The sequence below is a fragment of the Nesoenas mayeri genome (genome assembly GCF_963082525.1).
Source record: "Nesoenas mayeri genome assembly, chromosome: 2".
Taxonomy (NCBI): domain Eukaryota; kingdom Metazoa; phylum Chordata; class Aves; order Columbiformes; family Columbidae; genus Nesoenas; species Nesoenas mayeri.
Genome location: NC_137543.1, coordinates 64,272,189 through 64,291,537, shown reverse-complemented (window position 1 = coordinate 64,291,537; position 19,349 = coordinate 64,272,189). Strand labels below are relative to the sequence as shown.

The 19,349-nt window shown below is 42.3% G+C and overlaps 1 protein-coding gene across 1 annotated transcript; it reads right to left on the bottom strand.

The window, feature by feature from the left end:
• Positions 1-4,593: 4,593 nt before the first annotated feature.
• Positions 4,594-19,115, bottom strand: GLIPR2 (GLI pathogenesis related 2; the record flags this gene model as incomplete). Its single annotated transcript, XM_080339978.1, is given in 5 exon segments — positions 4,594-5,415; positions 6,456-6,533; positions 14,832-14,935; positions 18,939-19,066; positions 19,068-19,115. Coding segments are annotated over 5 exon segments (519 nt in total). The 3' UTR covers positions 4,594-5,254.
• Positions 19,116-19,349: the final 234 nt, after the last annotated feature.

Here is a 19,349-nt window from a genome sequence, read left to right as displayed (position 1 = left end):
GGGCTTTACAGGCTCCATGATCCTTGCAGCAGGAGTATCAGGTGTGGGACCAAAGACTGGGTTTCCCAAATGCTCCACCTCTCCCCGCAGCTACCCTGCTAACTTGGCACTGAAGTGTGAGGAAGAAAGGGGAGACCACGGCCCTACAGAGACAACTGAGGGCAAAGGGTTATTCATTATTATCTCCAAAACAATGGTCACCCAGCTAGACTTCCCTCCTGACACATCAGTGAGCACCCTAGGCTTGACGGATAGGGAAGAAGTTGTTCTGAAAGCTCACAGCCTTTTGCCCTATGAACCCTGATTATGAATTGTGATGACCTCTGAGCACAGCTTTGCCCAGGTAGGCTGACCCCAGCCATTGCAGATTAGCAGGCTCTGCATCCTGGCCATGTTTTAATGGACTCTTGCTCTCCACAGGCCTCTTTACAGCTTTTCCTAGGTTGCTGTCATAAATAAGGTCTCAGATTCTAGTCTATGTGTTGTCCATACAACCTGTGTCTGCCTTTTCTGTGTTATATCTCTTTACAGTTCACCTGATATAACTGAAAGCCAACTGTATTTCATTGCATCGGTGACAAGATTCTTGCAATCCTGTGTCTTGCTCAGTATCCTCCTGGAGAGGAGAGACACAGGGATTAATTTTTGAGCAAAAAGGGATAACTTAAAACTTCTTGTTCGAGGATGTGCAGAACCCTGACAGCACTGCTCACGAAAGTCAACCAGCTCAGAAAATGAACCTTGTCAGGTAGATTTACAGTGGCTGCTACCTTGTGCAAGAGTAAACTCATCTGGAAGACCCTACTCTCTGTGAAGGAGCAGAGGAGCTAGGGGGAGGAGTGCAGCAAAGAGGGGGTCACTCAGTCCCTAGACCACTGTTTTGGGCACACAGGAGCACAGGGATGGCTCTCCTTCCAGACAGGTGGCCAGGGCACCCATTGCCAGAGCATGTCTCCCGAAATGGGGAAGGGGAAGCTAAACCCAGGCACTGCTGGAGACTCTCAGGCCCTCCTTGGCTTTCAGCATTTATTCACAAAGGGCTTCCTTAGCAGCTTGAAGCAGCAGATTATTTTCTGGCTTGTAACTCGCTTCGTGCTGGTCGTATAGGAAAGCCCAAGCCTAGTGTAACTCCTCTTCTGTGTTCCTGCCACAATAAATGGCCACAGTCTGGTGTGCAGAGCTCAGGAGAGCAGCAATTAAGCCATGATATCCCCCAGAGTGCTAAAGAGAGAGCTGAAAAACACTAAAACTCAGTCCCACCATCTCCTTCTGCTATGGTTTGGGAAAGGTTGTACAAGGATGCAACAGCTCACTGTGAGCCAGAGGACAGGTTTTTTTGGTCTTTAGGTTAAAGTAGACAGAAATGATGATGTACTTTTCAAATTTTACTTTCCTACCATGTAATAACTGAAAGCAGCTTACCCCTGACTTTTTCCTGTCTTCTCTTTAGAAATGCAGTTTTCTGAGGCTTCTAGTGTCAGGTTCAAGGAGGGAGGTGGCTTTGGCTCACTGGATTTCTTTGTGCCATCTCAAGTCCCTTTTCCACCCTGCTTGGGGTCAAACAGCCTCCAGTTGCTGTCTTACACACAGTCCTTTCATCACAAAGCCTCTGGAGAAGATGTGGCACTGCCATGTACCACGACCACAAGGCCAGCAGCATTGGTGTTTGTAGTCAACAGATCAGGAGGGTCTGTGGCTTTGCTCACTTCACCTGTATTCTGGGCTTTCTTATATAGATCGAAACAACCATCACACACAGGGGCAAACTAAATGCCAGTGAGCACTTTGCTTTCTTAAGCTGTTACCTCAGTTGAAGTCATACCTGGCTGTTTTGCAGCTGGCTGCTTGGACATTACAGGAACTTAAGAAAACAGATGCTGAAAAAACAGCTCAAATTAGCATTAAAATGAGTCACGTGTTAAAGTGTCTTTAAATACTGAATTAGAGAGAGAAAAGAAAAAAAGACTATCAAAGTCAGAGATAAGCACAAAAGCTAAAAACATTATTAGGGCATGTGTGACACTGCAAAAGCTTGCATGTCAGCAGTCCACCAGCCTAACATGACTCCTCTGCAGGCCACCCAATCAAGTCAACCACTTCATTGGAGACAAATCCTCTAAGTTAAAGCAGGAGACAAATAGAGTGGCTGAGCTGCCCAGAAGCGAAGCATTTCCATGTACAGCTTGCAAGACTTCTTTGTCGCCCACGGATTTCTTCTTATTATTGTTCATATGATGTGGCTTTCTCTCTGATCTGTGGTTTTCTAACAGTTCTTCTACCAGTTCTCAATGTCATCTTCCACTTTTTGGAGGACTTATTGCCTAGGTTTTGTCCTTTGGGGAAGATGGAGCGAAGCTGGTAAATTAAAATCTGTTCATGCAGGTTTCCCTTTTTAGAACTTTTAAAAATTCTTCCCTAAATGCTTTGTTATTATTTAACCCAGAAGACTGGAAATGAAGCCTAAGACCAGCTAGAATTCCTCACCTTCCTCCTCCTGCAAAAAGACCTTAGAAACCATCTGCAGGCCTCTCAAGATTCTTCTCTGGTATCAGAGCTGTCAGATCAGCCTTTTCTTTATTACCAGGGCAAATGTGACTTCTTTGTATACAACCCTGGCTGAGAAAGCTCTTAAACATCTTGTTCTGCTCTAACATGACTCAAAATAACCTTTCTTTGCCACCTCCAAACTCCACAGCTCTCCAAGATGTGCTGGAGAGTGGAGCAATACACCTACACAGTCTTTTAATAAAGATGGTTGGTAAGTCAGGTTTCAGTGTACATTTCCCAAAAATCATATGGCTTCTGAGTCACATCAGCAGCATTTCCCTTCTCTTTGCATTTGGACTCCTACACACACTGTGGTTCACTACGCAGCCAGAGTTCATTTGCAGAAGGCATCAACATCATGATCTTGGGTCATGAAACATTAAATTAACAGGGTTTTTTTCATTGTTACAATCATACTTACCTGCATGGACTCTCTGTGGAGTGCCTGAAGTGTGCATTGGGTCTATCTGAGTGTCTTTGTACTTCTTCCACATCTCATTACTTCTAATGCTCCCTCAAAATGCTGTCTAAAAAGCTGTGGAAGTTCACTTTGCCACTATCATTTTAAACAAAGATAACCACTAGCATTTTTGTGTGTTCTCAGGTGTTTCTGAGATTAAGAAGAACTAAGTTGCAGCAGAGAAAAAAGTCTGACTTAACTCGAGTAGGATATATACAGTTTTACATCAAACACTCAACTTATTATAGGGCCAATAGCAGCAATGTCATAATGAAAAAATACGAGTATTTTAATACCATTGATTCATTTAACATCAGCTTTTACCTTTCTATTGGTTGCAGCAAGCCTGTGTTGCTTTTTATTTTTATTTTTATTTTAATTCTTGGGGATGATAATGCGCTGCACATGAAACATCAGCCTGTTTGGAGATGTAACATTTGCCAGCTGAGGGTTGAAGAGACAAAGGTCCTGAGGCTGCAGTTGCTGGAACACACACGTCTGAGTGCGGGTTGAGTGGATTGTCTTTACCAAGAACATGTCAACTGAGAGAGGGAGCAGCAGAAACAAAACGAGATACAAAGGAGTTCAACAGAAAAAGAGAAAACGCCTCTTCAGCTCCAGCTTTGAGTGTTACCTCAATCTTTATATAAAGGGATGATGTATGATCTGCTGTATGATTTATCATTTCTTCGAAGATCTTTCTTTCCTGGGCTAGAATGCTCCATGTTGCAAAAGTAATAACGTCATATGTTAACGCCCTGGAAATAAAATTTGAAGATTATTCTACAAAGACTCGGGTAACAGCAAAGGCTTGAGTAATTAATATTAAAAATATTTAATTTTCAGATGTTCATTATATGTGTTAAATTCTTGGTTGCAGCAAATAGATTGTAATGTACGGCATCACAGTGACATATAATCAAGCCATAACAGTGCAGTTTATTACAACTGTGTAAACAAAAGGAAGTATTTCTGTAATGGCACCCTTCATGAACCAAATTCTGGCATACAGAATCTCAGCAGAAGACAAAATAAACATTTACAAACAAAGAAAACCCCAAATTAAAGCACAGTATAGGAACTCGGCCAAAATGGCCCAATCCACATTTCATAAGAGAAAACAAGTGTCATCAGAATTTTTGCTTGCTTGCTTTTAAGGAAATTTAGTCAGAAATTTTCAGGGCATCAGTCCAGCATGTGAAGTATTTTTATTGTTATTGAATGATATGAACAAAGAGTAACCATCTCTGAATTATGACCATGTGAATAACTACCCCTGTGACATTATTAAGGGAGACAAAAGATTACTTGGGAATGTCATTGGCTGCATAATATAACACCTGCAGAAGAAATGAAAAAGGAAATGAAAAAGAGTTATTGAGAAGTAAAATCTAACGTGCTCCAACAAAGAAACCTTTTTCTTTTGCTTAAGTCTCTAAGAGAAAAAGTAGTTATCTTGCTTTCCTGTAACAGAAGTAAACATTTTGATTATGCAATAATGTACATAATGTAAACTGTAACATGGGTTTGAACTTGAAACAGCACTCGTCTCAAATAGCTTTTAAATATTAGCACCTAAACTGTAACAGTGGGATTTAAACAATTTTAGTAGCTCTTGGGTCATGCATTAGTTATGGCTTGCTTGACGGATACAATTTTGCCAGAAACGTTTTAGTGTTCCATGAGATGCTTTTAATAAAACCACATTAGGTCTGAATGCCACTACATTCTACATGTGCCCCTTTCATATGGGAAGTTTTGCATATGGTCCATATGGAGAGAGAAGGCCTCACAGTAGCAGGAGGTATAGATAGAGCATAGAAATCTACAGTTATTAAAAAATACTGGAAAACTGGCAGTACATGATATAATTACAAGCTGGTATCTTCAGTTTACAGAAAGCTATAAATTTGCTTGTCTAAAAATAGACATCCAACATGTGCTTACTCACATGCTGACACAGAGTTCATGCAAACTATAAAAAAAACACCTTATACATTTTACCCTTCAGAAATGCTGCATATGCTTCATCCTCAAATAAACTGAAACTCCCTCAGAAACAACAGGGACCTAATGTGCAGACCAACTCAAGCAACATGTAATTGCTCCGTCTATAATGACAAGTGAACCATAGCATCAAACAAGAAATTTCATTGAATCGTACTTCATTTCAAACACTGTTAAGTCCAAATCCAGGTTCACTTGTCATTAAACAATAAGACTACCTTTCGTAAAAAAAAAAAAAAGTTATTTTCTTGGAGGAAGGACATTTTCTTCATAATAGCCTGGATTTACTACATTTCCAGCTGGATCATATCTAGCCACCACAAACGTTGAGCCATCACTAGCAGATGCTTTTCCAACTCCCATCTTTTTTGTGTTCTTCCAAACCATTGCTGTGAAGTGACCTGAAGAGAGAGAAACGTACGCATTCATCTTAGGTACTAAACCTATGACATGCCCTTTAATATGTTGAGGGGCTGAAAGAAAACAATACAAAACTGCTTATTTCTACAACAGGTGAACAAGCTAAGGACATGAAAAGTAAACTACATCTGGCATTTTGTCTTGAAAAAGTCTTATCTGATCTGGTTCCACCCTACTATTCCTAGCTCCATGTCCTATATCCAGATAAGAATACCTACGAAGAGAATCAGGAAAGAAGTAGTTTTACGAATATCTGATATGAAATTTGACAAAGGAGTCATGCTCTTCACTCCCTCCAGTGTGAACAGCAGTTCTGACAGAGATGATTGTTCATTTGCTTTGACCATCTCATACTCCCCCATGCGCCTGCATATACAACTATTCAAAATAACACTGTGGCTTCTTCTGCCTAGTTGCAATAGTCACCCCTGCACTGTGCTGCTCCATCAGTTGTGCTCTCTATGCACAGACAGACCCCAGGGGAGAAAAACATTATTTTCTTCATCTGAAACCAGTTTGGGTATATCTGTTGCTTGAGCACTATTCAAGGAATAATGTTCCTTCAACACCAGATTGTCAATATGCAGTCAATGGACTCTGATCTTCAAATTATATCTGAAGTGATCTCTGTGATTGGAGTGATATAACCTGGTAGAAGACCCATGTCAATGTAGACAACAATATAGTACATTTAGTAAGACACCTATATGATTCCAATGTAGTATTTTCTACAAATGAATTTCCCTTAAAAATAAGCCACCTTTTAAAAATTTTGGAGCCAGAAGAAAAATACAATACTAAAAAGCCCTCACAAATTTTACTTACTTCCTCATTTCTTAGTTTTCTTTTATCCTTTTGTGAGTTTTTTACATAAAACTTTGAGGAAATTCTGGTATTTTTTCTAATTTTTTTTTTAACAAATAAAGGTAGTTTTTTGAAAAATACCAAAATGAGTTGGCTAGCCAATTTCTTAAAATAAAAAGTTGTGTTACTGAAGAAACAGTGCCCAGTCTCAACTCACCTGTCCCAGAAGAAAACCCTGGGTTTTGAAAGCTGTAATTTTTTATTTCACTGTACCATCTGTCAGCTACATCCTTCCCTGAAAGACAAAAGAAAGCTGCTGTGGAATCATGACATAAACACAGAAGTGTAGGTCACTCACAGCCTGGCCAGCAAGCTCTTCTGTTAGCAGCTGACAAGGACTTCTAGGAACATGGAGAAACAGTCTCACCTGGAAGGACAGAGATGATGAAGAGCACTGTACTATCACCAACAGATCAAGAAACAGGACCATCCACCAATTCTTGTCTGCGGTTAAAACTTTACAAGGTTGAAGTTAGAAAAACCTTCGGACAAGAGAGATCTGTGTGGTGCAGCATTTGGATCAAGATGGGGCAGAAATCCCTTTAGTCCTCAAAGAAACCATCTGGCAATTTAACACGTGGAGTTTGTTCTATATTTTTTTTCTGCCCACCTTCTGTAACTTTCATCCTGGAAGGCAGTGAAGACACATCACCCTCATCTTGGATGACTGTGCCTGTCATTATGCTTCTACATATGGCTTTCACCAGCTCCTCCCCCTTGGAATGTGTTTGAAAAGACTTAGGTGAGCCTTGCCAGATTTTCTGAGGGCACAGGGACCTTTTCTACAGAGAGGCCTCTCACCTGTGGATGCAGGTGTGTGAAGATATCCCCTTACAGCTGCAAGCAAACCAAAGAAAAATGACACTTCCGACATCCTCTAGTTTTCTGTGTTCTCATCAGCATGTGGCACTTTACATTTCTGAGTGCATTTATTTTTAGTAGATCTTACTTAGCGCTTGAGCAATTGTCAATGTCCACTTAGAGGCACTCTAACTCAGGGTACTACAGTCAGACACCTCAAACATATGTGTCTTGGCCCTGCCTGTCCTTCCATCCAGCACCAGCTCATCTCAGCAAAGGCTTTCACTGACCACAGCTTTGTGAGGACGATGACCATGGCCAGTGCTGTTAGCACTACATGTCTGTGGGTCTCTAAGGCTGACGTTTGCCAAATACATATTTAATTGAACAATTAAGGAACCCCATAGAAAGGAGCAGATTCTGCAGTGGACCTGGTGGAGCAGACAGCACAGGGGGCAGGAGCTCAGATCAGAACTTGCAGATGCTATGCACTCAAAAGCCAAATGTTGCTTCTTTTCCACTAGTAGCTGTTCGGAAATTCTTGTGTCAAACATTGCTCGGGGCGGGGGGAAGAACGCAGATTTTTCCCTGAGCTAATCAATAATGAAATTTCTGCTTAGCATTCCAGGACGTATAACACAAGGCCAGTTGATTTCATAGCAAGCTGCCAGTGCTGCCAAGCCTACCGTCATGAAGAACGCTGGTCCCTGATGGAGTGCTGGCTGCAGAACAGAAATGACTCATGTTTTGCTGTTTTGCAGAAAAAAGTCTTGGACTCGCACTGTTTTAGAAGTCAGACACTGCACCGTTAGCTTCTTGAAACTTTGGTTGCTTATGAGTGCAGTCAGCTAAAAGGACAGTGGTGGTAGCCTGGCAAGCTGCCCTGTCAGAGTTGTCACTGAAAAGGAAATATTGAAGGAAATGCCATCTCTTGAGAGGCTGGTTAACTGAAAGTACTGTGAACTGATCTATGCCACACTGCTTGTTAGGAATGGTGCTCTCTTAGTAGAGTCAATTTACATTTTTTACATAAAACCACAGCAAAACCTCTCTTGCTTCCCAAAGTAAATGTTTCAGGAGTAACAATAGGTTCCTTCCTTCCCTGCTCTCCTCGTGCCAAACAACAAATCCTGTAGACCTGTTTTACCACTGAAGTGAAAAACTTCATTTGTTACTCACTCAAAAGCTAAAATGAAGACTGAAAAAAGTGCAAAGAGCAACCTTCATTCAATACAAGGGGAAAAGAAAAAGCACATAGTTTAAAAAAAAAAAGGAAAACCTAACCAGATCATCCCATCCTACCCTAGACTTCAATGCTATGAAGGATTTAGATGTGTTTGTGGCAAGCTGGGTAGAACAGAAATGCGGAATGTGACTGCAGACATGTCAGATATTACAAAGCACGTGTATTTTATGTGTCCAAGCGCTTAAGTAACCATACTGTGTAAGTAGCATTTTTACAGATGTAGGACTGCACTCCCACTGCTACCAGCACTTCATTCCCTCAATAAATCAGTGTGACATAGCATAAAGAGTAGCTCAAGACAATGTTAACCCCACTCAGCTTACCGTAGCTCTAAGAAGTGAACCTAGGCTCCATGTGACAAGAACTTAAAATCTCCATGGTGGAAACACTGCAAGGCACATGGAAGTTTTGACAAACACAGTATCTCTTGATATTTTTAAAATTTATTTGAAGAATATAATCATGTGAAAATTTGATAACTCTCTAACTCAAGGGAAATGGCAATGCTACCGGGTAAGAATGCTTCAGTCCTGTTCATGAAAGACAATGAGCAGAGCTGTGTAGCACAATCTGATGTGTTAATTCACAGCCTTCGTGGATGAGAGTTTGGAACTTATTGCAGCCAGGCAGTGAAAGCCTAGAAACTGATAGACAAGCTCTGTTTATTCATGTTCAGGATCGGGTTATCATTATATGGTATTGGTGTCATCCTCCTTGAATTAAAAGAGTCATTGCATCATAGGCTGCGAGAAATTAGTCACCTTCTCTTTTGCCAGGAACAAATCAGTGTTTAAAGGACTGGGCAACTTTTAGACACACTCTGTCTTAAAATCATGTTGAAGTGGCCTGGAAGTGAACAGAATGAATTGCATCTGTCAAATGCCACAGGAGTCAAGGGTGGTCCTATGTATGAGTCATTACCACATGAGAAGACAGGTAGGTACCTGGTGATCAAATGTGCTCTGTTTCCTCTGAAATACTTTTCTTCTGATTCCTTGCCCCTTGGAGAGCAGTAGACAATGCAGTGGTGGGACACAAACCCAACCAGTGTTGAAAGCGACAGCTGATACATGGGGGACTGAGGAAAATCCCTGTTCTGAGCCCACTGATCCCTAGGCCTGCAGAAAATGAACTGAGAACAGCACAGGGGTCATCAGAGCACCAAGGCAATGTGCTTCAGCAGCAACTTGCATCCTCAAACTTGCTGGTTCAGAGAACTGACCAGTTTTTTCCATGTAAAATAATTACAGAATAAGTGATGCAGTTATATTTAGTGTCTGTTTCCCTTGCATTTCTATGTTTAATTGAAAACAGCTCCCATGCCCCCCAAAGCCCCCAGAACAGGGTTTGCTTGCTGTTGAAAGTGTATTTCAGTCAGATAGAAAGAACACAGAAATCTCACTCCCACCCCTTATTCCCGACTATGGCAGAAATTACCATTTACTTCTATCAAAAAGCCTGCAGATCTGTCCTACAGTCAGGGTTGCAGCTTCTCTTCTGTAGTACACTAATTGGTTCTGCAAGTGGAGCTGTGTTTTTTTAAAAATATCCTTCCTGTTTGCATTGCTGTAAACCACATTCACGGTTTCAACACTTTCTCTATGGAAATAGTTTGACTCCACCCTTTTCCTAGTGATAGCTGACTGATGACCTGCTCGGTTAGACTTACTAGACGTTCATTTTGGAAGAGGCCGAACTTCACACTGAGTTTCGCCAGTACCACAACTCTCTGTACGCATCTACATTGCACAAAAACTTGATGCAACAATCCTTGAATTAGTGCCCAAGTATAGTTCTGCCCAAGACTAGGCTCAGAATCACCATAGTGATTTTATTTTATTTACCCAAGCTATGACCTAGTAGCATGGCCACAATTACTGTGCTTCAAGCTGCCTCATGTGGTCCAAGGATTGACCATAGGATGTCAGTCCAAACATAGGACTAACAGAGCTGGTGTGAAGTTCTTCTGCTGATACCACTCTCTGAAATGCAGAGATAAAAGGGGCTGCTGCATGTAAACTGGTGTCAGTACTTTTGTCTGACCATGCCCTGCATCTGATCAGCTGTCCTGTTGTCTTACTACATTTCATTTCTAATTGTTCTCCTGGGTGAGGAGCTCTATTCTGTATGGATGTGTGGGGGAGTTTAAGTGCCAACAACTGTGATCTAACCAAGGGCTGCAGGGACCTGGGTGCCTGCAGAGCCAACAACTGGAGCACTAGCACAGGTGCAAGTGTGTGAGCAACAGAATCATAAAACAGTTTAGGTTGGAAGGGACCTCCAAAGGTCATCTAGTCCAATCCCCTGCCATGAGCAGGGACATCTGCAACTAGATCAGGTTGCTCAGAGCCCCATCCAGCCCGGCCTTGAATGTTTCCAGACATGGGGCATCAACCACCTCTCTGGGCAACCTGTGCCAGTGTTTCATCACCCCCATTGTAAAAAATTTCTTCCTCATGTCTAGCCTGAACTTCTGCTCATTAGTTTAAAACCATTATCCCTTTTCCTGTTGTAACACACTCTTCTAAAAAGTGCAGGCTGGATTAGAAAGAGTCACTACAGGAATGTAGGGCTGACACAGGGAGAAGGAGGCATCCTGGCTGATGGCCAGAGAGCTGAGTGCACAAGAGACTCTGTACCAGCAACCGGAGTGCAAATGCAGCCTCAGGGGTTTGTATGTTCAGGTGCCAGCAGACACTGGGATCCACAGGCAGCTACTGGGCAGACTGAGTGTCTGAGCCCAGCTGCTGCAAGGATGCACACTGGAATTTTATTTCCATTACTGAAATACATATATATAAGTATATATATTTGATGTTATGAAAATATAAATTTTATACAGATATCTTAAAACCCTTTACTGGAAAAATATATTTTTCTATTATTTTATTCATATATATTCCACATTCCAATAATGGAATATATATGAATATTCACTTCATTGTGATCAGCTAGAAAGGGGAACAGGATAAGGGCACTGATGCTGTTCATGTGAATGCTGACTGCCTCGGCCTGGGCTGATCTGTGTGGCCACCTGCATATATATGCATGTACATGTTGTACATGTGTATTTGTGTGTGCACATCTGAGAATATACTCTCAGCCTCACTACTAGAAGGCACAAAGCTGTGGCCGCCCTATTACTGTATTCAGCTCCCTCTTCTAACACTTAATTTCTCTAGTCTTTGTCTTAGTGTTTCTCTTCGCACCAGAGAGTGCTTAAATCCTCAAGTAATCCCACTGAGTAAGTTGCTAAAAACATTCTAATAAAATCATACAGGACATATTCCTGTGCAAGGATGGATAGCATATCTACTTAAAAGCAAGGTACCCTAAACCTCAGAATTCTCCTCGAATGTTTTTCTAGCTTTTGTTATCACAGACTTCCTTCCAGCACTCTGAGGGGAAAAAAATGTAGAGGTAGGTTTAAATTTACCTCAGAAATAAATTAGCTACCTAGATTGAAGTAATACTAATGTTTTTATGAAATATCTACCTAGCCTGAAATAATACTAATAGTTTTAGGAAGTAATCCTCTACTTCCAGCATTCCTCATGCAGGTCATTATTTTATTTTACTTTATTTTGTTTAACAGTACTGTGTAAGCCTGATGTCAGACAGCAAGAGATGCATCAAGGCAAGCTCTCAGTCAGAGCATGGTCCTGCAGGGCTGGGGTAGAGGGTGTCTGTGCCGCTTTGCCTGCTAGTCCTGATCTATCTATACACAGACCCAGGTTCCCCTAATAACATATGACAACATACATGATAACGTACAGTGAGTTTCTCTTACGAACTCTCTAGAGTTCATTAGTTGCGGTGTTTTCACAGGTGACATGGCATGTTCTTCACAACCATACCAGTCATCCCAAACAGAATTTAGTCATCCAGTGCTTGCCTTCAGCCTCTTGAGAGATGAGGAATGAGACGAGGCATCCTGAGAAGCCTGACAAACTGCAGCTGCCAAGGCACGCTGCGGTCTCTCGCATTAGCAGCTCGCTTATTTGAACACAGACAAAGAGAAATCTGCCGTGGAGCAGTTCCTGCAGGACTGGAGGGAGGAAACAGCTGTCAACTATTTCTTGGATTACAGGGAGAAACGTATTTCCAGTGACAGCTTTAGGCTGTGTAACTCCAAAATGCTGAATACAATTCAAGGTATTCTTGTACCAGGAAAGGGGTCAAACTAGAAGGGTCTTATAGTTGAAAGCTTAAATCTTATCTGAAACAATAAATGCGTCTTCTGGCATTATTACAGAATTCAGTAAGAGCCAAAATAAACAACTCTATTCTCTCTAAGAAAGTGATGCTGAGTATGCTAGAGGTTTATTGAGTTTTGCTTTATCTAGGAAAGAAACCAGAAGACACTGTCTGCCTTTGTTAAGCCCTTGAATGGATGCCTTAATACAAATTTCAACCTGAATGAGCAGGGTACAAATTAACTAACTATATAAGAAAAAAAGAATGAACTAGCTCCACAGAGATAAAGACGAAGCCAAGACAAGAGAATAACTTTCTTTGAGGAACTAGTTTTCTCATTCTGGTACTTTGAATGATCCTGCTAAACAGCAAATGTAGAAGTGTTTTACAGAACAAAAGAGGATGTAGCTTAATTTTCTCAGCAAGACATTCAATCCTGTGCATAAGAAAATAGTAACAAAATTGCTCAAAACTGGCACGTTATGTATGGAAAGAGTGCATTGAAGAAAACAGATGGGATCCAGAAAAAGACAAGCATTATACAATTTATGGAAGGATCCGTGCGTTTTGTTTCCAGCCCTCTAAATGGGAATTCTATGACTTTAACCTCAGGGGAAGGAGCACAGGCTATTAACACAAGCAAGAAGGAAGAAATAAGCTCAGTCAGTGAGTCATAGCCACTACACAAACTTTGCCATACATCTGTGTTTTCCCATGCTGCTCTGAACTCTTGCCTCAGAGTCTTGCAATGGACAGAATGCCAAATATGAGTAGATCAAATTGTATTTTTCCACCCTAGGTTTCTTTTTCACCATGAAAAAGAACCCATTAGGGACTAGAGTTGGCACTTGCAGAGGAACTGAACAGTGTCTCTGGGTCTAAAACTCTCTTACTGAGAGGCCTCCAGCCTGCAGAAATGAGCTTCTGTCTCCCCAAGGCTGTGCTGGAAATTCCAGGGGTAGATGGGAATAAAGCAAGCAAGTGGTCACTTTTAATATATCCCACCTGCTGTGTGAGCAGGCTGAGGCATGAGCCCTGCTCACGGGAGGAGGCAGGAGGGAAGAGCCTGCTGAACATCGATCCAACTGAGGGCTCACCCCAGGCTGCCAGCTTGGCCAAAATTCAGGTCCTTGGGCATCCAAACCAAAGGCCGCCCATTACGTGTTACATTCATTATCAGAAAACATAGGAAGAGTATTTTTGTCTTCAGAAATGAAGGCATGGAAAAGGGCTCAAAGCCTGTTTTGCTGACAGAGCAGAAGAAACTAGATGTCTAACATAAGCTTCTGTCATGTTGGTTTCCCCTTGACTTTTTGCCTCCACAGTCAGGAACTGCTGTGTAGCATGCAATAGCTGTTTTTCCACCTTCCTCACCACAGCTGGCCTGTGGTCAGCCCCCTCCTTGGCTGGGACAAACTAAGGATAAAGGTGATGTAGAGGGCATGGACGGTTTCCCTCTTTCCTCTCCTGGACACCCAAGTAGCACTGAAGACATCTCCTCAGCTGGGACATATGGAGCAGCCAAGCTTCCCCTTCCTCCAAAGGCACATAACCCACAGTCCCTTACCCTCTCTGTACCTACATGTGCTCCATGCTCTCAGCACATGTAGGTGATGGCAAACAACCATCTTGTTCCCATGGAGCCTGTGGTGGACGCACTTTCAAAGCAGGGGAAATGCCAGTACTCTTGCAACCAGAGGCTCTGAGCCCAGAGTACACAAGAATGTACTTTATGTGGAGCACTGGGTGTAGTTCTGAGCGTCACAGTATAAAAATGATATAAAGCTACTAGAGACTGTCCAGAGGAAGACCACAAAGTTGGTGAAGTGTTTGGAGGGGAAGCCATATGAGGAGCAGCTAAAGTCCCTTGGTTTGTTCAGCCTGGAGAAGAGGAGACTGAGGGGAGACCTTATGGGGCTACAAGGGGAGGAGGAGGGGCAGGCGCTGAGCTCTTCCCTCTGGTGAACAACGACAGAACCCGAGGGAATATCAGGAAGATGTGCCAGGAGAGGTTTAGGTTGGACATTAGGAAAAGGTTCTTCCCCCAGAGGGTGGTGGAGCACTGGAACAGGCTCCCCAGGGAGGTGTCACGGCCCCAAGCCTGACAGTGTTCAAGAAGAGACTGGACAACACCCTCAGACACATGGTGTGAACTGTGGGGTCGTCACATGCAGGGACAGGAGTTGGACTCGATGATCCTTGTGGGTCCCTTCCAACTTGGGACATTCTAGGATTCTAAGACAAGCCACTTATCCAGTGTCTGTGAGACAAGAAGAGAATAAAACTTACCTGGTTGGTCGTAGGATGCCCACGCTAGGTTTTCTCCACATTTTCCATTAGCAGACTCAGAGCTGTGTTTGAGGACCCTTGTGGTAGCTAGTTCTTCTGCATACCTAGCAAAGGAATCCATACATCAAGTCACAGGCCACAGCAAGCAGAGAGGAGAAGGTGCAGGAGAAAGGAGGAGGAGATGCAAGCAAGGAATTGTGCTGGAAGATGACGGTTTAAGTAAAGTTCCTCAGCTGCAAAGCCCTGAAGCCAGGGATACTTCAAGCTTACATAAATCTAGGAGTTAGGTAAAGGGAAGGCCTAGAGGCCATTTTCTTTGTCTTTCACAAGCACCCGTGTCACTGTAGAGAAGGACCTAAACCAGGGCTGTCAAACTCATTTTCACCAGGGGCCACACCAGCATTGCAGTTGCCTTCAAACAGTCAAATGAAGAAGTAGTTACATTTACACAGTCCTAAAATTACATTCGGCCCTTTGAAGGCAACTGTGAGACTGATGTGGCCCCCACTGAAAATGAGTTTGACACACCTGGCCTAGAAGAAATCAAAGGGCAGATCTTTCCCCACTCTGTTCTGCCCAGCACCTGGACATCCACTGGCCATCCTCACCTGCAGCTGCTGGGGGAAAGGGAAGTACCCAGCAATTGCTACACGTGTCACCTCCCCACATTTCTAGGCCTCTCATGGAAGTAACTTAAATGTTCTTGATGAGATGGAAAAGAGACACAAGTGGGGATGGGATTAAAGCAAATGTAAAAAAACCCCCACATTTACAAATGAAACAAAGTCAAATCCAAAACAAGAGCAATGTGCCAGGTGACAGTAGAGAGGAGAAGGGGAACACACGGAGAATCTGAGGCAACAACTGTGTACACCAACAAAGGGATAAGCAGTTCTGTTTCTACAGAAGTTGACGGGTCTGAGAGCATGTGTTGTATTTTATCATCACAGGACAACAGGGTTAAGAAGAACATCATGTGTAAAAATAATTATTCCCTTTATTCAACATTGGAAAGGCTTCAGTACAGAGGCAATGAAACTGGAAAGACCATTTGTTATTTCTCACAGCACAAGAAATAAGAGGCAACACACGAAATCATCAGGCCACAGATTTAAAAGTCAAGTAAGACACCACTTTTTCCACACTGCAGCAGAAGTCATCACCAAAAGATGATGCAGACACCAAGACACATACAGGTTTGAAAAAGAGCTAGACAAATTTACTGGGCGGGCTGGGTGTGGGTAATCTTCAGGGTTTATTAAACAACAGCAACAAGAAAATGAGGATACAATCTACTGCTTAGGAAAAATATATTTTCCAGGAGAAATATGTAATTTTCAGAAGAAGACAATGGGGAAAAGAATCACCACATTTCTTTTGTCCTGCTACTCCTTCCACAATCATGAATTACTGGCATCTGCCAGAGACAGGAAATTTGTCCAGCTGAACATTTTGGCCCAAGCCAGTACTTCAGTCATGAGGTTCTCATTTCCTTCTATCATATTCCTCTCCCTCAAAAAAAAAAAAAAAAAAAAAAAGGGCAAAAACAAAACAAAAAACCCCAACCAACCAACCAAAAAACCAACAAAACAAAAAAAACCAACCAAACAAAACCTTGTCAGTTGTCAGTCTGCTAGATCCTCAACTAGAGGACTGACCTCATTAATGTTTATAAATATGTAAAGAGTGAGCATCACAAGGATGGAGCCAGGCTCTTCTCGGTGACAACCAATGGTAAGGCAAAGGGTAATGAGCTCAAACTGAAACACAAGAGGTTCCACTTACATTTGAGAAGAAACTTCTTCTCAGTGAGGGTGCCAGAGCACTGGAACAGGCTGCCCAGGGGGGTTGTGGAGTCTCCTTCTCTGGAGACATTCAAAACCCACCTGGACACATTCCTGTGTAACCTCATCTAGGTGTTCCTGCTCCGGCAGGGGGATTGGACTAGATGATCTTTTGAGGTCCCTTCCAATCCCTAACATTCTGTGATTCTGTGATCTGTAGTTGCTCCTTCATGCCCAATATCATTACAGTCCTCTAATTTTTCTCTTTGAGGATTCCCACAACCCAAGCAAGAGACAAGAATGGAACAAAGTACACATTGCACATGGACAAAGTTGTCAGGGATTTGAGACAAAGGGTGATTAATTCGCTCTAGCTCAGTCAGTTGAAAGCGGAGATTTGTGTCTGACATCATCACCCTATGCTTCATTACAGTCAGAGATAAACAGACACCTGCTGAGAGTGACTCATCTCATGCTAAGGCAGGGATCCAACAGTCAGTTCCTCTAACCTGTTGCAATTATTGGAACTGAAAAACAGTAGGAAACAGACCCTTTTCAACACAGATGTAGAAGCATGGAAAAGTACCCCGAGATACACCTGTCATACATCAACAAAGACCTCAGATATACCTAAAGAAAACGTGACGTTCTTTGAATTTAAGATTATGCAAAATCTGTCTTGTCAAATAAGAGATTTCTTATAATTCACATCTTTTATTCAGGTCAAACCATTTCTGGTTCTTGCTGTCAACCAGTTTCACCAGACTCTGAACATGTCTCTTAATTCTTACAAGTTAAGTTACAGACCACAACCAAAAAAAGGCTTCCTATTGTTATTCATCATAGTGGGGAAAGTCAGCTGAGACCAGAGAGGACTGTTAGGAATTCCAGAAGGACCTAAAAATACTCAGCAAGGGCTGAGTGATAAATGTGGAGCAATGCATATTTGACAGAATAATCTGAACTATTCATACAAGTTGACTTGTTCAAACCAGCTGTAGCACTTTGGAGACACAAGTGTTATAGACAAGTCAATGTAATTTCTTCCTCATTGTGAGGCACCATGTAACACAGAAACAAAACAAGCTTTTGAAGAACAGAAGGAAAACCCCAGAAGATTACAAAGGTATGTGGCTGAGTCACTGGCATTCCATCTCTCCATATCCAGTTACAATGATGTCTCAAGAAAAGAAAAAAAAAAGTTAAAATTAAATACAGAATCAGATTTTGCCTGATGCCAGAAGGCATGTCCACGCACCATGTGCATGGTGCATTGTACATCACAACATGCAGTGGAGATCTCTGGTCTGGGAGAGCAGGAGCTGAAGCATCCGTGTGGCAGCACAGCACCAAGCTGGGACAGTAAATCAGGTACTGGAAAGCCCACAGTCTTTCTGCCTCCCAGCCAGAGAGCACAGAGAAGTCCGCATGGTTATGGTAGAAAGCCTGACAGGAGATGAGATCTCACTTCTGCACTGATCAAACTGGCCACTATTTAGCTATTATGGAAAGACATTTATTTTCTGAACAGTTTAATCAGCATTTACTCCTTCGGGTATCTCGTCGTACTGTGAAGATCAGCCTGAAAAAAACTGAAGCTTTTCAAACCTACTTTGAAAAAGGTTGCTGTAAAGGGAAAGGAAATAATCTGCTTGTCATGTCTACAGCAAAGAGGACAAGCAGTAACAGACTCACATTTCTGTAGGGAAGACCTAAGTTAGACAGCAGGAAGATGGATCCACTGTACACTGAACATACAGCACTGGATAAGAGGTAAGATGTGTCCCTCCTGACAGACTAGAGAACGACACATACTGATTTTGCTTTTGAGCCAGGGAGATAGACAATTTGATCTGAAATTACTTCCCTCTGATGCCATAGATCTTAGACCACTCTTCAATTCCTACCATGAAAAAGGTTATTTTCTCCACTATTTCAGCAGCAGTGGATATTCTCCTGCAGATGAGAACCCATCACCTGACAGAGGTGGTAGTGAAGCATGTTTTAGACAACTACCCTCTGCATAGGATACACACCAGTGTAGACAGATACATCCCCTGTCTGGAAAAGGGCACAAGAAAGATTTACACAGTTGTGACCACAGAAGTGCCCATGTGAGCAGCTGGTGCTATGTGATGGAGAAAGACAGAATGACAAGAGTTGGGTAGGGAGACACAGAGTAGAGTCCCTCACTTTCCACCCAGTAAGTCTTCATTGAATATCAGCATGTCAAAAGGCAAATATTTTTTACAGTATGCACAGCCAAACCTAACAGAAAAAAGTGTCACAAATCTCTTCACAGAAAAGAAAGGACTGAACTCACTGTTGAGCTCCTCTGTTTAACTTCTTGCAGAGTTTTAGTGGGGGGACTCCGTGTTTCTTCCTGTAGTCATTGTGTGCTTTCAAAACTTCTTCAGCAAATTGTTTGGAAGCTGAAATCACATAAAAAAAATTGGAAAGGTCTGTCAAACACAGACATCAGTGAAGACAGAAAAAGCATATCCTGTAGTTAAGATGCTGGTGCAGGCTGGACAGAAGAACAGACACACACCACCCTCATGACCTGGGAGCAAGATGAAACAAACCATTAATGCTTTCTATCCAGGAACTAACTCTAAGAGGTACTCCCAGTGGGATGGTACAGACACACTAAAGGCTGTAGAAAAATGCAAACCGTATTCCCCATCCTCAACAGCAAGGTGATTTAAGGTTAATTTGGCTGCCTTTCATTTTA